Source organism: Platalea leucorodia, assembly GCF_965183815.1.
Source record: "Platalea leucorodia genome assembly, chromosome: 2".
NCBI lineage: Eukaryota > Metazoa > Chordata > Aves > Pelecaniformes > Threskiornithidae > Platalea > Platalea leucorodia.
In genome coordinates this window covers 67,362,464-67,380,083 of record NC_138824.1, presented here as the reverse complement: position 1 = coordinate 67,380,083, position 17,620 = coordinate 67,362,464, and the positions used below count along the sequence as shown (strand labels likewise).

Sequence of the window (17,620 nt, the reverse complement as noted above, 5' to 3'; positions counted from 1 at the left end):
TTACCAGGCCTCTGTTTAGACTGAGTCTTCTCTGCGTTTTAGTTTTGATCGTGTGCTTCAGTCAGTGAAACCGTATGTGAATGGGGCTGATGAGTTGTCTCGTACCTTTGTGGAAATGAAAGGACAGCTATACATGCATGCTGGAACTTTGCTACTGAAAATGGCCCAGCACAATGAGGCACAGTGGAGAGTTGTGTGTGAACTAGCAGCATTGTGTTATCTCATAAGTTTCCAGGTAAGTCAGTTTTCAGTTTATGCCTTTAGCTGATGCAGTTCTTGAAATGTTCTTGCTGTACATGTGTTGAACTCCTGTATTCCTGAGATGAACTAGTGTTTGTGTGCCTAAGGAAAGATTCCCTCCTCACTTACCAAACCCTACTCTTTCACAATTCTTTAAAAGGTTTCAAATGACATGAATAGGGTAAAAGTGTATCTCTAAGTGTTTCTCTTGTCAGAGTAACCTGATTCTTAAACGCCAGTGAGTTTGTTTCCTACAGTATATTCCCTTTTCTGTAATACAGCTGAACACATATGTTAAGTGTTAGGCTTATTGCTATACGGAGGGAAGGGGGTGAACTGAATAGTTCCTATATACTTGTTGCGTAGACAGCAGAACTAAAAAATCAAGCTTAATTCTTTGCCTTACAAAGTAAAATCAATTGTCTTTTTTATGCCACTGCTTGCATTCCAGGTATTATTTGCTCTTGTGTGCACTTAATGTAACTTGCAATAGCTATAATTGCCCACGTCGGGGTTTTGGGTGGTTGCCTGCTGCATCCCCCCGCCTCGGGATATGTGCCATAGTACCTTCAGAATTAATTATGTATTTTTTTCTGTAGTTTTCTAATGCTAAAAAGAAGCTTGTTTCCTAACTGTTAAGACTAAATGATCCATTCTTGTTCTCCTTACTTCAACAGGTTCCGAAACCAAAGTCAAAACTAATAAAGGGGGATCAGACTGGACAAGATGTGCTAGAAATGTTGGCCTGTGATCGAAAAAGCCAGTCTGGTAATAAAAATAGATACATAGTTCCATTTTAGCGTTACGGATAGTAAGAGCTAAGTGGTTTGTTAAAGAACACATTCGTTATCTTCAAATGTAATGTTAACACTTCAATGTGCAATAAAACCTTCTACATTCTGACCACATATGTAAAACAAAACAGTAGTTTGATCCTGACACCTCAAGTTTGTTTTCTCTTCTTTAGCATGCTAGTAGAGTGCATGCTCCTTTTTTCAAGTGTGTGTCTTTTTCCTCCTTTTTGTCTCGCCAGCGCACTAAGATAGAATTTAACTTTTATGGTCTCTTTACTGTACTGGAAATGGCTTCTGCCTGCTGATACTATTTTGCAAGTATTGTTAGACCCAAGAGAAGAAAGAGAAAGTGTTACTGTTTCCCTGCCCTTTCCATCCTCTTACTTGTTCATTAGCTTTGCTCTTTTTGCTGCTAAGTATAGACAGTTTTTAAATCTACAAACTCTTGCAGGGCCTAGATGAAAACAAACGAACCCACTAGACATCAGGTTCAATTGTTTCAGAATGGATTTTGATAAGACAGACTCTTTCTTGTATTACAGCTACTTATTTTGAGGACAGTTGCAATGCCCCTGGAATAGTAATAATAAGAGCTTGGCTTTGTTTTCCCGAAGAACTGGATTTACAAATGCCTTGGGATTGTTGTCACTAAAAGCTTGGAAAGCCTACGTGCTGAAACACTGACCTAATTACAGGGAGAACATAACTTAAAAATCTGTAGGCTTCATAAGGGGAAATCCTGATTCCCACCTAGCCTTTGGTAGCAAGAACAGTCCAATGTATGAACTATTACTTTCCTTATGTTCACTGCTTTATTTATGTGAAGTGATGTTTTTGTTTTCTAGGTCATATGCTGCTGAACTTAAACCATGGCAAGCAAGACTTCTTTAAAGAGATTGTGGAATCTTTTGCAAACAAGAGTGGTTCATTTACATTGTTTGATAGCCTGTTTGAGCGTGGAGCTTCTAGAGAGAGATCTTTTATTGGGACGGATGATATTGGAAATGTCAGTACACAAGCACCAGTGCAAGTGGAACTTCATAAATATGATATTGGTAAGAGGTGTTACTTTCTGAAACTCAACACAGCTTTCTGTACCAGAAGCTCTTCTACAAGTACTTCATATTGTAACAGAAGACAAATACCTGGAATAGCTTTCCAAAGCTGCCCTAATTTCCTAGGCAAGACTTAAACTTCATTGCAAAGTAAAGAAGTGCTTCTTGAATAATTCTTTAAACATTTTGGAGAATTAAATAGGTTTGCTAAAAATAGTCACCTATTGGACTGAACATGGTGAGAATGGAAGTGAAAGGAAATCTGAGACTTACCCCCTCAGAAGCTTAAGGGGTTGATGGCTTGAGCACTCAGATAAGCTGTCTACTTGATATGTTTGGCTAATTTGAAGTTTGTAATCTTTCATAAGTGAAAGTTGGAATCTTGGTGCTCACTGGTCAGCGAAGTATCTTTGGCTGCTCTGACAGAGTGAAATGTGAAACCCAGCTTTGATCAGATACGAGTGAGTCTTGCTGACTTGGATGCAGATGTCAACTTCCTACAACTTTGTTTTTGCATAGGTGCTGTTCGAATGCACAGTGGTAGTCTCCAGCACCTTGTGTGGCTTGGCTTGCAGTGGAACTCTATGTCAGTCTTACCCCCAATGCGCAAATGGTTAAAACAGCTTTTTCACTTGCCCCAAGAAACGTCAAGACTTCAGACAGATGCTCCTGAATCCATTTGCCTATTGGACCTTGAAGTAAGTAAACTTTCCAAGTTCTTAAATGTACTATACAACTTAAGTTTTTTGGTATTTAGTACCTTTAATTTATTTATTTTTTTTTTTTTTTTTACAAAAACAGGTATTTCTGCTTGGGGTGGTGTTCACTAGCAACTTACAATTGCAAGAGAAGTTTAATTCTCACTACGGTGCACATCAGCCTCAATTCTTACCATTGCCAGTGTGCAAACAGCTCTATACTGAAAAGCAAAGATCCTGGTGGGATGCCGTTCGTACTCTTCTTCAGAGAAAAACAATGTAAGGCTTTTTCAGTTTGGAGATGTTTGACCAAGCCTTTAGGCAGCTTCTGCTACAGCAGCTTGAATTGGTCCCAGTAGATTCTTCTAAAATTAAATTTCTTTTTTGACTTATTTTGGACATGGAAGCTTTGTTGTAGTAAGGACTTGATACACTTGAAAGATTTCTAAAAATGGAATTTTTATTTTTAACAATGCATTTCTAAACAAAAGGCAGGTTAGGACTAAAACTGCGGGCTATATTCATCAAGCAAATGACATGTGAACAGATGAAAAAGAATACTAATCAAGGAATATTTCTTCTGATATTCAGACCAGGAACAGCAGCAAAACTGAGGCTTATCGTACAGCATGGAATAAGTACTCTGCGAACACTGGAGAAGCATGGCCTTCAACCTGCCCTAATTATACACTGGGCAAAAAGCCTGCAAAAAACAGTAAGCTGAGATTATTTTTAAATATGTAGAAGCCGAGGTATTTTTCTCTCATTTTCCAAACTATAAACAGACAGAGAGGGGAGAAAAAATCAGATGAGAATGTATTATTGAGAACTATTGTTTATTTTGTCAGGCAAATTAGTTGGTCTAGTCTCCTTATAAAGTACTCTGTCTTAAACTGTAGTGTTATTTCCTACATGCGTGTTCCTTTACATAGCCTTTGAAATAACCCCCCTGAGGTTTATCTCAAGTGTTGGAGAAGCACTCTTGGAACTTTTCAAGAAATCAAGAGAAAGATATGTATGAATAGCATTTTGACTTAAATTTTTTGAAATAACGTGTGCTTCTATTCCCTTTTCTTCACCAGGGCATTAGCCTTAACTCCTTCTATGACCAGAAGGAATACATTGGACGAAGTGTCTACTACTGGAAGAAAGTTTTGTCTATGCTGGAAACTATCAAAAAGAAGAGGAGTATTCCTGAACCTACTGATCCTCTCTTCAAACACTTCCACAGTGTAGACATTCAGGTATAGATTGACTAAGCCAAGGTTGAAGTAAGAGAGGGGTCTATGCCAGAAACTTACGTAGTTGTGGGATTTTTCTCAGCATTGTACAACTCATGTTGTTATCACTATAAAACTGTTAATGATGAGGTTTGGTAGTATTGGTGTCTGGTAAAGGGGGGAAAAAAATTCTCTCCTTACAACTTTATTCTTACCTTTAAAACTGTGTTTATGATTGGAAGGCACTGAACACCCTTAGTATCAACTTTCTTTAAAAAGTATTTTCCCTGTGTTATAGGAAGAAAAATAATAATGGATGTGTCATTCCATTGTTAGGTATGAGTTGTCTTTCACTTTCTTTGTAGGTCTTTCAGGTTGCAGCATATGAAGAAGAGGCACGTATAGCATTTGCAATGTTGGATGCAGTTGATGGGAAAACTGATGATGCTTTGTTAGCATTTGAAGCTATTAAGAATGTGGTTTCATACTGGAATCTTGCTGTGGTAAGTTTATAAATTGGATTACCGCAAAATGCTTTGCTTTATTCAGTTGCCTTCTGACTGATACTAATTAATCTGTGTCCTGTTCTTTAGATCTTCCAAAGGAAGGCAGAAGAGATTGAAAATGATGCCATGCTGCCAGAAGATCAAGAAGAGCACAAAACCTATCTTCTTAAAAGCAGGCATTATTTAATGAAGATCATTGAGGAAAGCTCCTCGGATATGTCAGTACCTGAGAAAGTAAGTCATTCTTGCTTTAAAAACTTGTTTCAAGAGATGCAGTGGCTTTGGTTACTGTTTCAAGATGAAACAGTTTGCATTTATGTTAGCTTTTTTAGACCAGGCTTTGCATTAAGGCAAGTTAAACTTCTTTCTTCGCTCAGGACAAATAACCTACTTAACACTAGTGGATTGATAAACTCTGGGTAACTTCTATAACCTACCAGACCATGCAATATTCTTACTACTTTGTGGCTTAAAGCTTTAATGTAAACAAGTAGCTTTTGCCACTATCTTTTTATAGAGGCTGATAGTTTGAAAAAATAGGATTAATGTTTGTGTGAACTGTTTTCTTACATTAATCTTAACAGATTTAGAGCTTTGCTGAAAAAACAGTATTTGTGTAACGAAAGCCTTGTGAATTGTTCAGCCAGAATTCTGAATGTAGTGTGTCTTGCTCTGAGGGAGAACTGCAATCATGACTCATGTTTCAAATAACTTTCTAGCTGCCGGTGTCCATTGAAACTGTGAGGGAAATGCTAGATACAGTGATCCAGGAAATTGGTGAGAATGGTGAAGAGGGAAGTCCTGCCTTCAGAAATGGTCTGTCACGAGCTGTGGATTCAGAGATGAAACATTCCACTCCATCACCAACTAAGTTCTCTCTTTCACCAACTAAGAGCTACAAGGTATATTAGCCAGCTATTATTTCAGGAAGTTGTTATGTTTGAATAAAAACTCACAAGATTCAATTAACTTTTTTCTAGTTTTCTCCTAAAACTCCTCAGTGGGCAGAAGATCACAGATCTATACTTCAAATGATCTGTCAGCAAGTGGAAGCTTTAAAGGTAAACAATTTTGTCAACATATTCACTGAAGAACAGTTGGCCTTTTAGTTATGGTAAGGAGTTAGTGATAATAGCATGGGCTAACTTAGAGTTCCTAGACTGCTACTAAAATTAATGGAATTATCTTCTGTAAACAACTGCCTAAAATGAGCGCAAGAGTAAATCTTTTTACTTAAAAACTCTTATTTGGGACTTGAGCAGGGGTGCAGAGGCAACCCTTCTAAGGATTGTATGCAGAAAGAGTTCTGCTCTCATCAGCTTGGTTCTCATCCACTTGGTGCTGGTTTTTTTTTTTTTTTTTTTTTTACTTCTGGCTTTAGAACACAATCTTAGTACTTTGTACTGCATGGGCAGATCTTGGATGATTCTGGCAGGTACCTCTTGATTTATTTATTTTTGTTTTCCGAGCTTGAACATGCTTTTCAATAGCAAAAGGGTAGGGACTGTTACAGCTTATAGTTATATGTCATTTTTGTTAGTTTTGACATATAGTTATATGTCATGTTTTATTCTACAGATACCTATGTAATATATACTTATACTCATGATTGGCACACTGTGTCTTGACAGAATGAAATGCAAGAAATGAAACTTAATAATTCCAACTCAAATGCATCACCTCATCGGTGGCCTGCTGAAAGCTATGGAACAGATGCAATGTCAGAGGGTTATCAGAGAGCACAAAATCTTCATGAAGCTCCATTAACAGGTAAGTTACTGCTGAATCTTCATCTAAATGCTTAGCTAAACTAAGCAAGACTTCTGAAAATATTGCAGAAATGCTTTAATGATTCACAATTAAAAACTGATTGCTGAGGAGAGTCCATTCAAAACAACAACAAAAAAAAACAAGTATAAACTGTTTTCTTGCTGTTCCTTTTTAGTTGCTACCACTGGCCCATCTGTTTACTACAGCCAGTCACCTGCCTATAACTCTCAATATCTTCTCAGAACTGCTGCAACCAATGTAACGCCAACGAAGGTGAGCACAAATCTATCCACTTAAGCTACTTCCAGTGATCTACTGAAAATGACTGCTTTTGATTCCATATGTAGTTGGATGTAATTGCAGTTCCTTATGTAGTATTTGGTAAACTTGGACTGCTAGGGATAAACTGATAATAACTGCCTAATTTTTGGGATGTGGGGTTTGGGAGGAAAAGTCAGCAAAGTACTTCTGTAATATGTTAGTACATGTCCCCTGCAGGGTATGTGTGATAGCGCTTAATTCCCCCCCCCCCAAGTAGGTGGCAAAAGAGAATAGGGTTCTCGAGGCTTTTTTCATAAAAAAACAACCCACTCATCTTGTACCCCTTTTTCAATGCTTGTTTTCAGATGCCCTTCAAGATTTAATCAGTTTAAACTAAGTTAAAATTAGTTTAGATTTAAACTCATATGAAAGTATGCCCTGCTTTTAAGAGTACATGTTATGTGGGCTTCAGCACAGTAACACTTTGTCCTCTATGCTACCATAATAAGCAAAGCAATTGTTTTCTGCTTTTTCTTTAGGGTCCTGTCTATGGCATGAACCGGCTTACACCTCAGCAACATATATATGCTTATCAACAACCAATGCATACACCGCCTCTGCAAAACACTTCTGCTTGTATGTTTTCCCAAGAAATATATGGCACACCTCTGCGTTTTGATTCTCCTGCTACTGGACTCATTTCTCCTCGTGCGAGTGATGATTACTACAACTACAGTGTTCCACAGGCAAGCACAAATCCGCCATTGCCTCAACCAGGCTACTTCACAAAGCCTTCGGTCGCGCCACCGACTTTAAAGCCTGCAGAATCAAAAGTGATAGAATTTTCAAAATCAAAATTTGGACAGCCAGCAACAGCAGAAGGATCAAAAACATCTCTGCCAACACCAGCACAGTCAAGTCAGCCAACGACTTTTAAATTCAACACTAACTTCAAGTCTAATGACGGAGACTTTACCTTTTCTTCTCTTCAAGTTACAACACAGCCTGCTAACACAGCTTTTAATAGCAGCGAAAGCCTCTTGGATCTTCTGACATCTGATAAACCTTTACAGGATGACAGATACATCGAACAAAAACCAGTTAACGATCATACAAATAGTCCAAGAAATGTCTTCAGTTTTGGCAATAAGCATAGTGGAAGCATCTCTTTTAAAGAAAGCGTGGCACAAAATGCACACAAAAACCTGAGTTTTGAGAAGAGTGATATGTTTAGTGTCCAGGAACCAAGCAAGCCTGGATTTATGACTTCAAATTCGGATTTGGCCAATAGAAGTCATGAAACAGAGGGAGGAAGCACCCATGGTGGAGACGAGGATGATGATGGTCCTCATTTTGATCCTGTGGTGCCACTCCCTGACAAGATTGAAGTAAAGACAGGTGAGGAAGATGAAGAAGAATTCTTCTGCAACAGAGCCAAGCTCTTCCGTTTTGATGCAGAATCTAAAGAATGGAAAGAAAGGGGTATTGGAAATGTGAAAATACTGAAACATAAAGTATCTGGCAAATTTCGTCTCTTAATGAGACGGGACCAAGTGCTGAAAATCTGTGCAAATCACTACATAAATACTGATATGAAATTAACTCCAAATGCTGGATCAGATAAGTCATTTGTATGGCATGCTTTGGATTATGCAGACGAGTTGCCAAAACCAGAGCAGCTTGCAATTAGATTTAAAACACCTGAGGAAGCAATCCTTTTCAAAAGTAAGTTTGAGGAGGCACAGAATATTTTAAAAACCTTGGGATCAAATGTTGACACATCCGTGACTCAGAGTAGTGGGACTGCAAGAGAAACAACAAATCAGGACATCAAGGAGCCTAGCAGATCCTTTTCTGGGACACTGAACTTTGGCTTTCAGTTCCCAAAAGATGGGGTGAGCAGTGAATCTGATAGCAAAGGCAGCCTTACAGCTACGTCAACTGCATCTGGCCCTACCACTTTTTCATTTGGAAAGGAAGCCCCACAAACCTTTTCTGGTGGGTTTGGGCAGCATCTCTTGAAGAAGGATCAATGGGAATGTAAAGTATGTTTAGTTCCAAATGAAGCAACCGCAAAGAATTGTGTATCATGTCAAAGTCCAAATCCAGATACGTGGGAAACACATGGCACCGCACTAACTGACTCTGCTGCAAGTTTCAAAGCCAGTGGTAACACTGTGCAGGACAAATTTGGATCTGCTTTTGCTAGAAAGGAAGGTCAATGGGACTGCAGTATCTGTTTAGTAAGAAATGAACCCACTGCTTCCAAGTGTGTTGCCTGCCAGAATCCAAACAAAACTAATACAGCAGTATCTGGTCAACAAACTTCCTTTAACTTAGGCCAAGCAATTGCTCCAAAGGCTATTCAAAATGACTTGGGAACTGCTTTTTCTAAAAAAGAAGGTCAGTGGGACTGCTCTGTATGCCTGGTCCAAAATGAAGCAAAAGATGCGAACTGTCGTTCTTGTCAGAATCCTAACTCGCAAAGTCAACCAAATGTGCCTATACCAACTGTTCAGGCATCCACTGCTCCCAGGTTTGGTTCCATTGCTGATGCAAGCAAGCCACAGAAAAATGGATTTGAAGGCCTTTTTACTAAAAAGGAAGGGCAGTGGGATTGTAGTACTTGTCTTGTGAGGAATGAAGGTTCTTCACCAGCCTGCGTAGCCTGCCAAACACCAAATCCGTCTGGTAAGCCTGCTGGTGATGCTTCATCAACTCCTGCTTTTGGCTTGAAAAGTAAATTATCTGAAACTCCTGGAGGACAGTTGGGAACAGGCTTTAAGTGTGATTTCTTAGAAAAAGGCTTTAAGTTTGGTCATGCTGAGCAAGGCAAGACACCATCATTTACATTTCAGATTCCTTCTGATACTGAAGCTAAGTCTGCAAAGGAAGGATTTAGCTTTTCAATGTCAGTGCCTGTAGATGGATTTAAATTTGGGATACAGGAGTCTAGTAAAAATACCACTAAGAAAGATGAGCCGTCCAAAGAGCGTGCGACTGGCGGCTTAAAAAGCATTGATGAAAAAGACAAAAAGGAACTGCCTTCAGATAGCAGAATTCCATTGCAATTTCAAGAAACAGCAAACAAGGAGAAAGGTGACTTTGTTCTGGGGCAAAATAGCAGCACTTCTACTTTTGCTGAGCTTGCAAAAAGTACTTCTGGGGAAGGCTTTCAGTTTGGCAAAAAAGACCCTAACTTCAAAGGCTTTTCAGGTGCAGGTGAAAAGCTGTTTTCTTCGCAGGATTCTAAAGTGGATCACAAAGCAAACACATCTGCTGACCTTGGTGAGAAGGATGATGATGTGTATAAGACAGAGGACAGTGATGACATACATTTTGAACCTATAGTTCAGATGCCTGAAAAAGTAGAACCATTTACAGGAGAGGAAGATGAGAAAGTGTTATATTCCCAAAGAGTAAAGCTGTTCAGGTTTGATCCAGAAACAAGCCAGTGGAAAGAACGTGGAGTGGGCAACCTGAAGATTCTTAAAAATGAAGTTAATGGCAAAGTAAGAATATTAATGCGGCGTGAGCAGGTACTGAAGGTGTGTGCAAATCACTGGATAACAACAACAATGAACTTGAAACAGCTGTCTGGCTCAGACAAAGCATGGATGTGGATGGCCAATGACTTCTCTGATGGTGATGCAAAGTTGGAACATCTGGCAGCAAAATTTAAGACCCCAGAGCAGGCTGAGGAGTTCAAACAGAAGTTTGAAGAATGTCAGAGGCTACTACTAGATATACCACTGCAGACACCCCATAAACTTGTTGATACAGGTAGGACAGCTCAGCTTATACAGAAAGCGGAAGAAATGAAGTGTGGCTTAAAAGACCTCAAAACGTTTCTGACAGATGACAAAACTAAACTGTCAGAAGAGGAAAATGTAACCTCTGCTTGTGCCAGCAGTACTTCTGATCTGGTTATAAAGCCGCATGCTGAAAGTACTGGGCCTACTCTGGAATGGGATAACTATGACTTGCGTGAAGAAGCATTGGATGATAGTGTAAGTAGTTCTGTATATGCATCACCTCTTGCAAGTAGCCCTGTAAGGAAAAATCTGTTCAGATTTGGAGAGTCTACCACAGGTTTTAGTTTCAGCTTTAAATCTGCCTTAAGCCCATCCAAATCTCCTGCCAAACAGAACCAGAGTAGAACATCAGTAGGCACAGATGAAGATTCTGATGTTACTCAAGAAGAAGAGAGAGATGGGCAGTACTTTGAACCTGTGGTACCTCTGCCTGACCTTGTGGAAGTGACCAGTGGTGAGGAAAATGAGCAAGTTGTCTTCAGTCACAGAGCTAAACTCTACAGGTATGACAAAGATGCTAATCAGTGGAAAGAGAGAGGTATTGGGGATATCAAGATATTACAGAACTATGACAACAAACAAGTCCGTATAGTAATGAGAAGGGACCAAGTACTAAAACTTTGTGCCAATCATAGGATAACACCAGATATGAATATGCAACAAATGAAAGGATCCGATAGAGCATGGGTATGGACTGCATGTGACTTTGCAGATGGGGAAAGGAAAGTAGAACTTCTAGCTGTGCGATTCAAGCTGCAAGATGTTGCAGACTCATTTAAGCAAATTTTTGATGAAGCAAAGCATGCCCAAGAGAGAGACACACTGATAACACCTCTTTCTTCTCGTGCCAATACACCAAAGGAATCTCCGTGTGGTAAAAATGCTATAGCTGTACTAGAAGAAACTACCAGAGAAAGAACTGACCTCAGCCATGGTGAAGATACTTCTGATGTAACTGTAGAGGTCACAGAGCTGTCAAACACTTCTGAAACACCAACAAAAACAGTGGTTTCTCCTCCAAAGTTTGTATTTGGATCTGAATCTGTCAAGAGCATTTTCAGTAATGAAAAGTCAAAGACATTCACGTTTGGAAATACTTCAGCCACTGGTTCTCTCTTTGGCTTCAGCTTTAATCCTCCAAGAAGGAGTGAAGACCATATTCCAGTGTCTCAGAACACAGCGCAGAAAGAACTAGAAGTCTCTGAGCCACTAAAAAGCTCTAGTGCTCCTCAGAAGCCTCTAGACAGCAAGGTAGACAATTTGCCTACTTCAACACAAGATGGACCCTCTAACTTCCCATTTAGAATTCTGGAAAAAGGTGAGTGTCAATTGGACTAGTAATTTATTCAACTACACAGCTTATTAAGTAATCATCTCTGTGCTAGTCATTACTCTTTATTGTCTCATTAATATGTAGTTTCTTTAAGTTCTAATGTGGGTACCCGCATCTTCACAAGTTCTCAAGAGTTTCAACTAAAGGAGTGAATTTTAAGTCATAATTATTTTGATATAAAAATGAAAGCGTGTGATGCAGGATGGAGTTTTGTTGATTAGTGAGAAAGGGGATTTCAGGTAGGAGCTATAACTCTGAAGTGCTGTACCTGAATCTCAGGCTTAAGTGCTGAAAGAAGGAGCCGTGGATTCACTTTTTGAGACTTAAATAGGTAGTTGGATTGGTAGTGCGTGTACCTGGGCCTTGCTCTGAGTGGTAAAGTGTGAGAACAGCAAATGTATGCTTCAGCTAAAATCTGAATTATCCCCATGATTAAACAGATGGGTATTCTAAAACTACTCTCTATACATTTGTTTAAAGTCTTAATTATTGGCCTCTGCAATTACAGATATGTAGCTTAAATAACACCAGATGTTAGCTTCTTTCCTTAGCCTGAAAAGAAATCATATTATTACGTCCTTAGTTATACAGTTTCTGATACTGTCTGAAAAAGATGTGCTTGCAGAAGTTGTGGCTGCACCATGACCACTATAAAGTGCTGAAGTGTTTTTGAGAAGAATGGGATTTACTAGCGTTTTAATGATAGAGTACTTCTCTTTGAAGGCTTCATGTGCTGCCTCCCATCAGGGCAAGACTGCTTAATCAGTTGATAGTTTTTAATTTACATACTAGTCTCAGAATTATGAAGACATACTGTCTGTTTATTAACTGAAGTATAATAAAGTGACGTGGAGGAAGATGATAGCTGCAGTCTATTCACGTGGGTTGGATAAGCTTGTATAGAACTTACAGATGAGATTTCCTACTGTGAAACATGACTATGGAACGCTTCCAGAACATAGATAAGTCTGTTTTACCCTTTTAAAGTTCCACGTAAACACTTATATCCAAACAATTTATTTTTTTAGGATTTAATTTTAGCCTTTTTAAATCTAATCCAATGGCCTTTTGGACAAGCACATCTTCCTTGCAACCTGATAGTAAAGGTATTTACATACTGCACTGAACGTGTGATAAAATCACTTTAGTAGGCATGGACAGTAACCCAACTGTGGCAAAACAGTTGGCTCAGTAATCCTTATAATTAACATGCATGCTGAAGACGAGTACTTAAAATTGTGTGTCTGACTACTGTATTTGCTCTATTGGAGAATGTCTCTAGCCCTTAGTATGTCAATGAGCTAGCACAATGGATGGCCCTGTTTAAGCTTTTGGCTTCTGTTTGCCTTATTTTCTGAGGGTATCTGCCTTGCACTTCTCTGTCACAGTTTTATTGAACATGCACACTGGATCTCTAGAATCCCCCTTTTCTAAAGAAATGTAATTCTCCCGTTACTTTTAGAGAATACATCTCTTAGTAGCTGAGGTGTTCCACTTCAATGAAATACGCTTGAAGATCTCAAGATGGGTTATCCAGTGAAACGCTTGAGTGTCTTTAGTCTCTCTGTTGGAAACGTTTAATTCAGTTTCCTGATTATCAATATGTTAACTACTGCACTTTTAAAAACAAGAAGCGCACAGAAATGAGAAAGCCAACTTCTTAGTTACTCCTTATGTGTATATACTTCATGTATAATATGAAGTCCACCTTAGCTGGTTAGAAAATTTTTGCTGAGTAACCAATTTGTTTACATTGAAAACCTGTAACCAAAACTGTTACAGCTTATAGTTTGATTATATGTTGTTATAAGATGTTACTAACAGTGTTTCTTGCAAGTATGCTCGCTGTAAGCATACTCAGCTTACACAGTTGAACAGCATTTTCATTTTAAAAAGCAAATTTTTATTCTAGTCTGCACAAGACAGTCTTCTAAGGTTAGTGTCTTACATTGTTTAAAAATGTCAAAACGTCATTCCAAACGCCGTTGTCCCCAAATTGTATTTCTGGAGAAGCTGCTCTTATTTAAACACTAAACTCCTGTATATATGATCTAAAGTCAACTGTTTTGTGTTTTTAGGCATCCCCTTGCATGGAGTTTATTAACAATTCAGTTTTATTTTCATTATTCGATGTCCATAATGGGAAGTGCTTAAGCATTCTGCGCCAGTGCATACATGCAAGAACTTTTGCTACCTCAAATTGATCCTGTTTTTATATTGGGGGTGTGTGAGGGTGGGGAGTGTGTGTATTTTAAAAACAAACAAACAAACAAAAAACAACAAACAAAATATGCCTTTCTGGTACTTCCGACTGTTCTTCATTTCTACTTTTCTGATAACTAGGATATGATTATACAGTTAATGATTTGTTTACAGTTGATAATTGTCTTTAGTGTAGCTTTTTGGTGGCTTTGTTTTGAGCTCTGACTTAATAGCAAATTACTTTGAGAAGTCCTTTCTAAATCAGGTTTTCAAGCCTACACAATGCAAATATAATCTGAGGCTTTCTCATGGGGAACATCTTTTGGGGAGCAGCTTCCGAGTTGTGCTAGAACAACACTCAAAAGAAATTTAATCTCATAGTAGTTCTGTACCTCCATGCAAAAGTACTTAAGTTTTTCTCAGGTCAGGTCATGAGCTTTTTTTAAAGGCTTTACAAGTCTGAATCAAAGTTGTCAATTGCACGTTACTGTATCAGTTACGTGCATTAAGGTTTCAACTGCGGTGCTTTTCTCTTATACCCAGAAGATACTCACTGATACATGCATGAGAAAAAAATACCAATATTGTGACTAGCTAGATATTTAGGCCTACCTGGTCTTAATGTCAGTTGAAAAATATAGTACACCAGTGAAAAGAACTGTTGTGCATGGTGGTGTTCTTTATTTTCTTCTTTCCATATACTAACACTGTTTTGTGTGGATTTTTTCCCCTGAGTAGAAAGTTCTATTATCACGAAACCAACAGTCTTTAAGAATATGTTGTATGTATGCATGGCTCCTTGTTTTCATGGCTGCCCGTGAAGATATATTTAAGCTGTTTGCAGCATTTTTTAATAAGAAAAGTTAACTTCCTTATGGGGAGGGTGAGTAGAAACTGACTTAAGCAGTGACCATCTTGTTCAGTCTTAAGATTCTGAGGGCAAGTACATGTTGTATTCTTAATCTTTGTTGAACCCTTTTGTCGCTTTGAGTGGATGTTTGAAACACTAGAATCTTAATCCTCTGTTTGATAGATCAACTTCATGGAAAACTTTACTTATGGATTAATCTGAAGTGACTTTAATTCATTTCTCCTATTCAGCTACTTTGCACAAAAGCTACTGCAAGAGACTACATGATAATTCTTTGGGAATGCTGTCTGTAGAATATGAGGGACTATATCCTCTGTTGCCAGGGTCTTCTAGCTAGCTTTATACTGCTGAGATTAAAGGAAGCTCACACTTTTACCATCTACCTGACTGACTTCGGAAGAATTTTTTGTTGTTGTTGAAGATATATTTTTGAAAATTCCCTAACCCTAAGGAAAGCTATTTTTTGCTGTAAACTTTAATGGCTGTAAGACTAAATGCTCCACACTTAAACCTTTGTGGTGATCTTGGTGCAAACTTGCTCAGTCCAATTGAGACACTTGCTTAACTAACCTGAGTGAATAAAACACATGCTAATATGCAGGATACCTACATATCTTGATAACACGGTACTAGATGTACTCCTAATTCTTAAATCAGCTAGGGTTAGTGAGTTTTTTGCATAAGATTCTGAGAAAATATATGAAAACATCTATAGCCTGCTGTCATGATATGAACTTAGAAATTTGCTATTCAAGAATTTTATCCTACATTTACTTTATACAGGCTCAGAAGAGCTATTGAGATCTAAAAAAAGTGAGCAAAAAGGATTACTCTACAAGACTCTATGTGCTGGTAATGGGTTTGAGCTACATTCTGGTATATGAATGCCTGAAATGATTAACTTTTAATCAAAGGGAGAGTCAACTGGGGCAAAGGTTGGGGAGGGAACACTTAAAAAAACCCCTTAAATTTGGACTAGTACTTTGGATTTTGCTTTTACTCTACTATTCTTTATATTGCTCTTAATCTACTGGAAGATACTAGTGGGAAAACTACTTTTAAAAAGCAGATTTATTTTAGTGTCTCAGTTGTGTCAGAGGATCAAGGGGTATGTCTGTAAACATTACACTTCTCTTCTGTCCTTGTCTCCTCTTGCAATAATGAACATTAAATTGCATGAGCAGGAAAATCAGTGCCTCTCAGGAACTGAGTAGTAGTCTGGTTCCTAGCTGAAGCTTTAGGTTCCCACTGACTACATTGTGCCACAAACTTAGCAAATATTTTCTAATGAAGAGTGAGCTTTAGAGAGCGCCCTTCAAATTCTGCTGACTAGTTCAACTCAAACATGGTGAATGTTAACAAATAGGTTGACTTACTAAAGCAATCAAATTGTTCTTCGAAGCTGATGCATGGATATTGATGTGCTTATGGGGTAATTCTTATAAATAGTGAACAAATTTGTTTCTCATACCTTTACCCCCAAACTCCCCCTCTCAGAACAACACTAAAACCCAACCGAAACAAAAAGAACCCCAACCAAACAATACATGATGCTTAAACTGGTATATCTCCCCTCTTTGCTTCCATTCTCTCATAATAAACTCAAATCTTTGTTTCCAAATCTGCCTGCTTGTTCTTATAGCCATACGTTTTTCTGTACTTTGCTCTAGGCTCTGCTTTCAGCTTTAACCTTTGATTATGCACTGTTTTTTCAATACAAGTGGAATGGACAACATAATCTTGAAGGCGAAATGGACAACGTAATGTTGAAGGCGAGAGGAGAAAAATCTATATAATAAAATTGATAGTGGTATTTGTCCTTGCTGGAAAAGCTAGTCAATAGGCTGAAAGCAATATTTTTTTGTTGTTCAACAAGATAGAACTAAAAATTACTTCTGTAACGATAAAAGTTTCAGCAACGGCTATTATGGTAAATTGAGATTAGCTAATAAAAAGCTTAGATTTGCCATAGGTAATATGAAATAAGTTCTATTCAGTTGTTTAATATTTTCTAGAACTTAAAGCACTTTTAAGCAGTTCAACAGGACGTGTTATGTAGACAACTTCACTTTTTCTTTCAGGCCTGAAGTTTGACTCTCTACCTCTAGATGATACCTATATCCCTCTTCTCCATAGTCGTATTTTGTTTGATGTGAGGACTTAATTAAATAATCCTTGTAACAATAGAAAGATGCATCCCTGTTTCTGTTCTGAATTTCAAAGGCAGTAGAACAGGATGTATTTGGGCATGCAGGTTAGAATTTCATAAGTTTTAACAGGATGCTCTGTCCTAGCATCCTGTAACTTTGATTTGTGTTTTCTGGGGGATCAACAGAAAATATGTGGGCTCCAAATGTATTTCTAACTGCCTCAGAATTAATTCAGTTCTGTAATAATGGTATTGTGGGGCTAATATTATTCCCTGTTCTGAATTTCTCAGTTTTAATGGTTTGTTCAATTTCTGTAAAAAGCTGAGAAGACGACGACGTCAGAAGATGATCTTCCATCTGATGAGGTTATAATAGTTTATGAGTTAACACCTACCCCTGAACAGAGAGCTCTCGCTGGCTTTCTCAAGCTGCCTTCAACATTCTTCTGTTACAAGAATAAGCCTGGATATGTGAGTGATGAGGATGATGGTAAGGAGTGCCAAAGTTGATCTTTGTGTTGCCTTTTTGTGGGGAAAGGGTGTAATACACTGCACTGGTGCGGCCCCACCTCGAGTACTGTGTGCAGTTTTGGGCGCCTCAATGTAAAGATGACATCAAACTATTAGAGTGTGTCCAGAGGAGGGTGACCAAGATGGCGAAAGGCCTTGAGGGCCAGACTTATGAGGAGCAGCTGAGGTCACTTGA

General features: G+C 38.4%; 1 protein-coding gene across 2 annotated transcripts in view; it reads left to right on the top strand.

Annotated features, from left to right (window-relative positions):
* Positions 1-17,620, top strand: part of RGPD4 (RANBP2 like and GRIP domain containing 4) — a 34,009-nt gene that overhangs the window by 7,610 nt on the left and 8,779 nt on the right. For both annotated transcript variants that reach the window (XM_082304402.1, XM_082304401.1), the window contains exons 7-21: positions 43-235; positions 918-1,008; positions 1,880-2,089; positions 2,609-2,787; positions 2,891-3,066; positions 3,379-3,502; positions 3,870-4,031; positions 4,373-4,510; positions 4,601-4,747; positions 5,233-5,415; positions 5,494-5,574; positions 6,145-6,283; positions 6,459-6,556; positions 7,084-11,677; positions 17,237-17,404. In XM_082304402.1, coding sequence (XP_082160528.1) covers positions 43-235; positions 918-1,008; positions 1,880-2,089; positions 2,609-2,787; positions 2,891-3,066; positions 3,379-3,502; positions 3,870-4,031; positions 4,373-4,510; positions 4,601-4,747; positions 5,233-5,415; positions 5,494-5,574; positions 6,145-6,283; positions 6,459-6,556; positions 7,084-11,677; positions 17,237-17,404 — 6,683 coding nt within the window. The remainder of the gene's footprint in view (positions 1-42; positions 236-917; positions 1,009-1,879; positions 2,090-2,608; positions 2,788-2,890; positions 3,067-3,378; positions 3,503-3,869; positions 4,032-4,372; positions 4,511-4,600; positions 4,748-5,232; positions 5,416-5,493; positions 5,575-6,144; positions 6,284-6,458; positions 6,557-7,083; positions 11,678-17,236; positions 17,405-17,620) is intronic.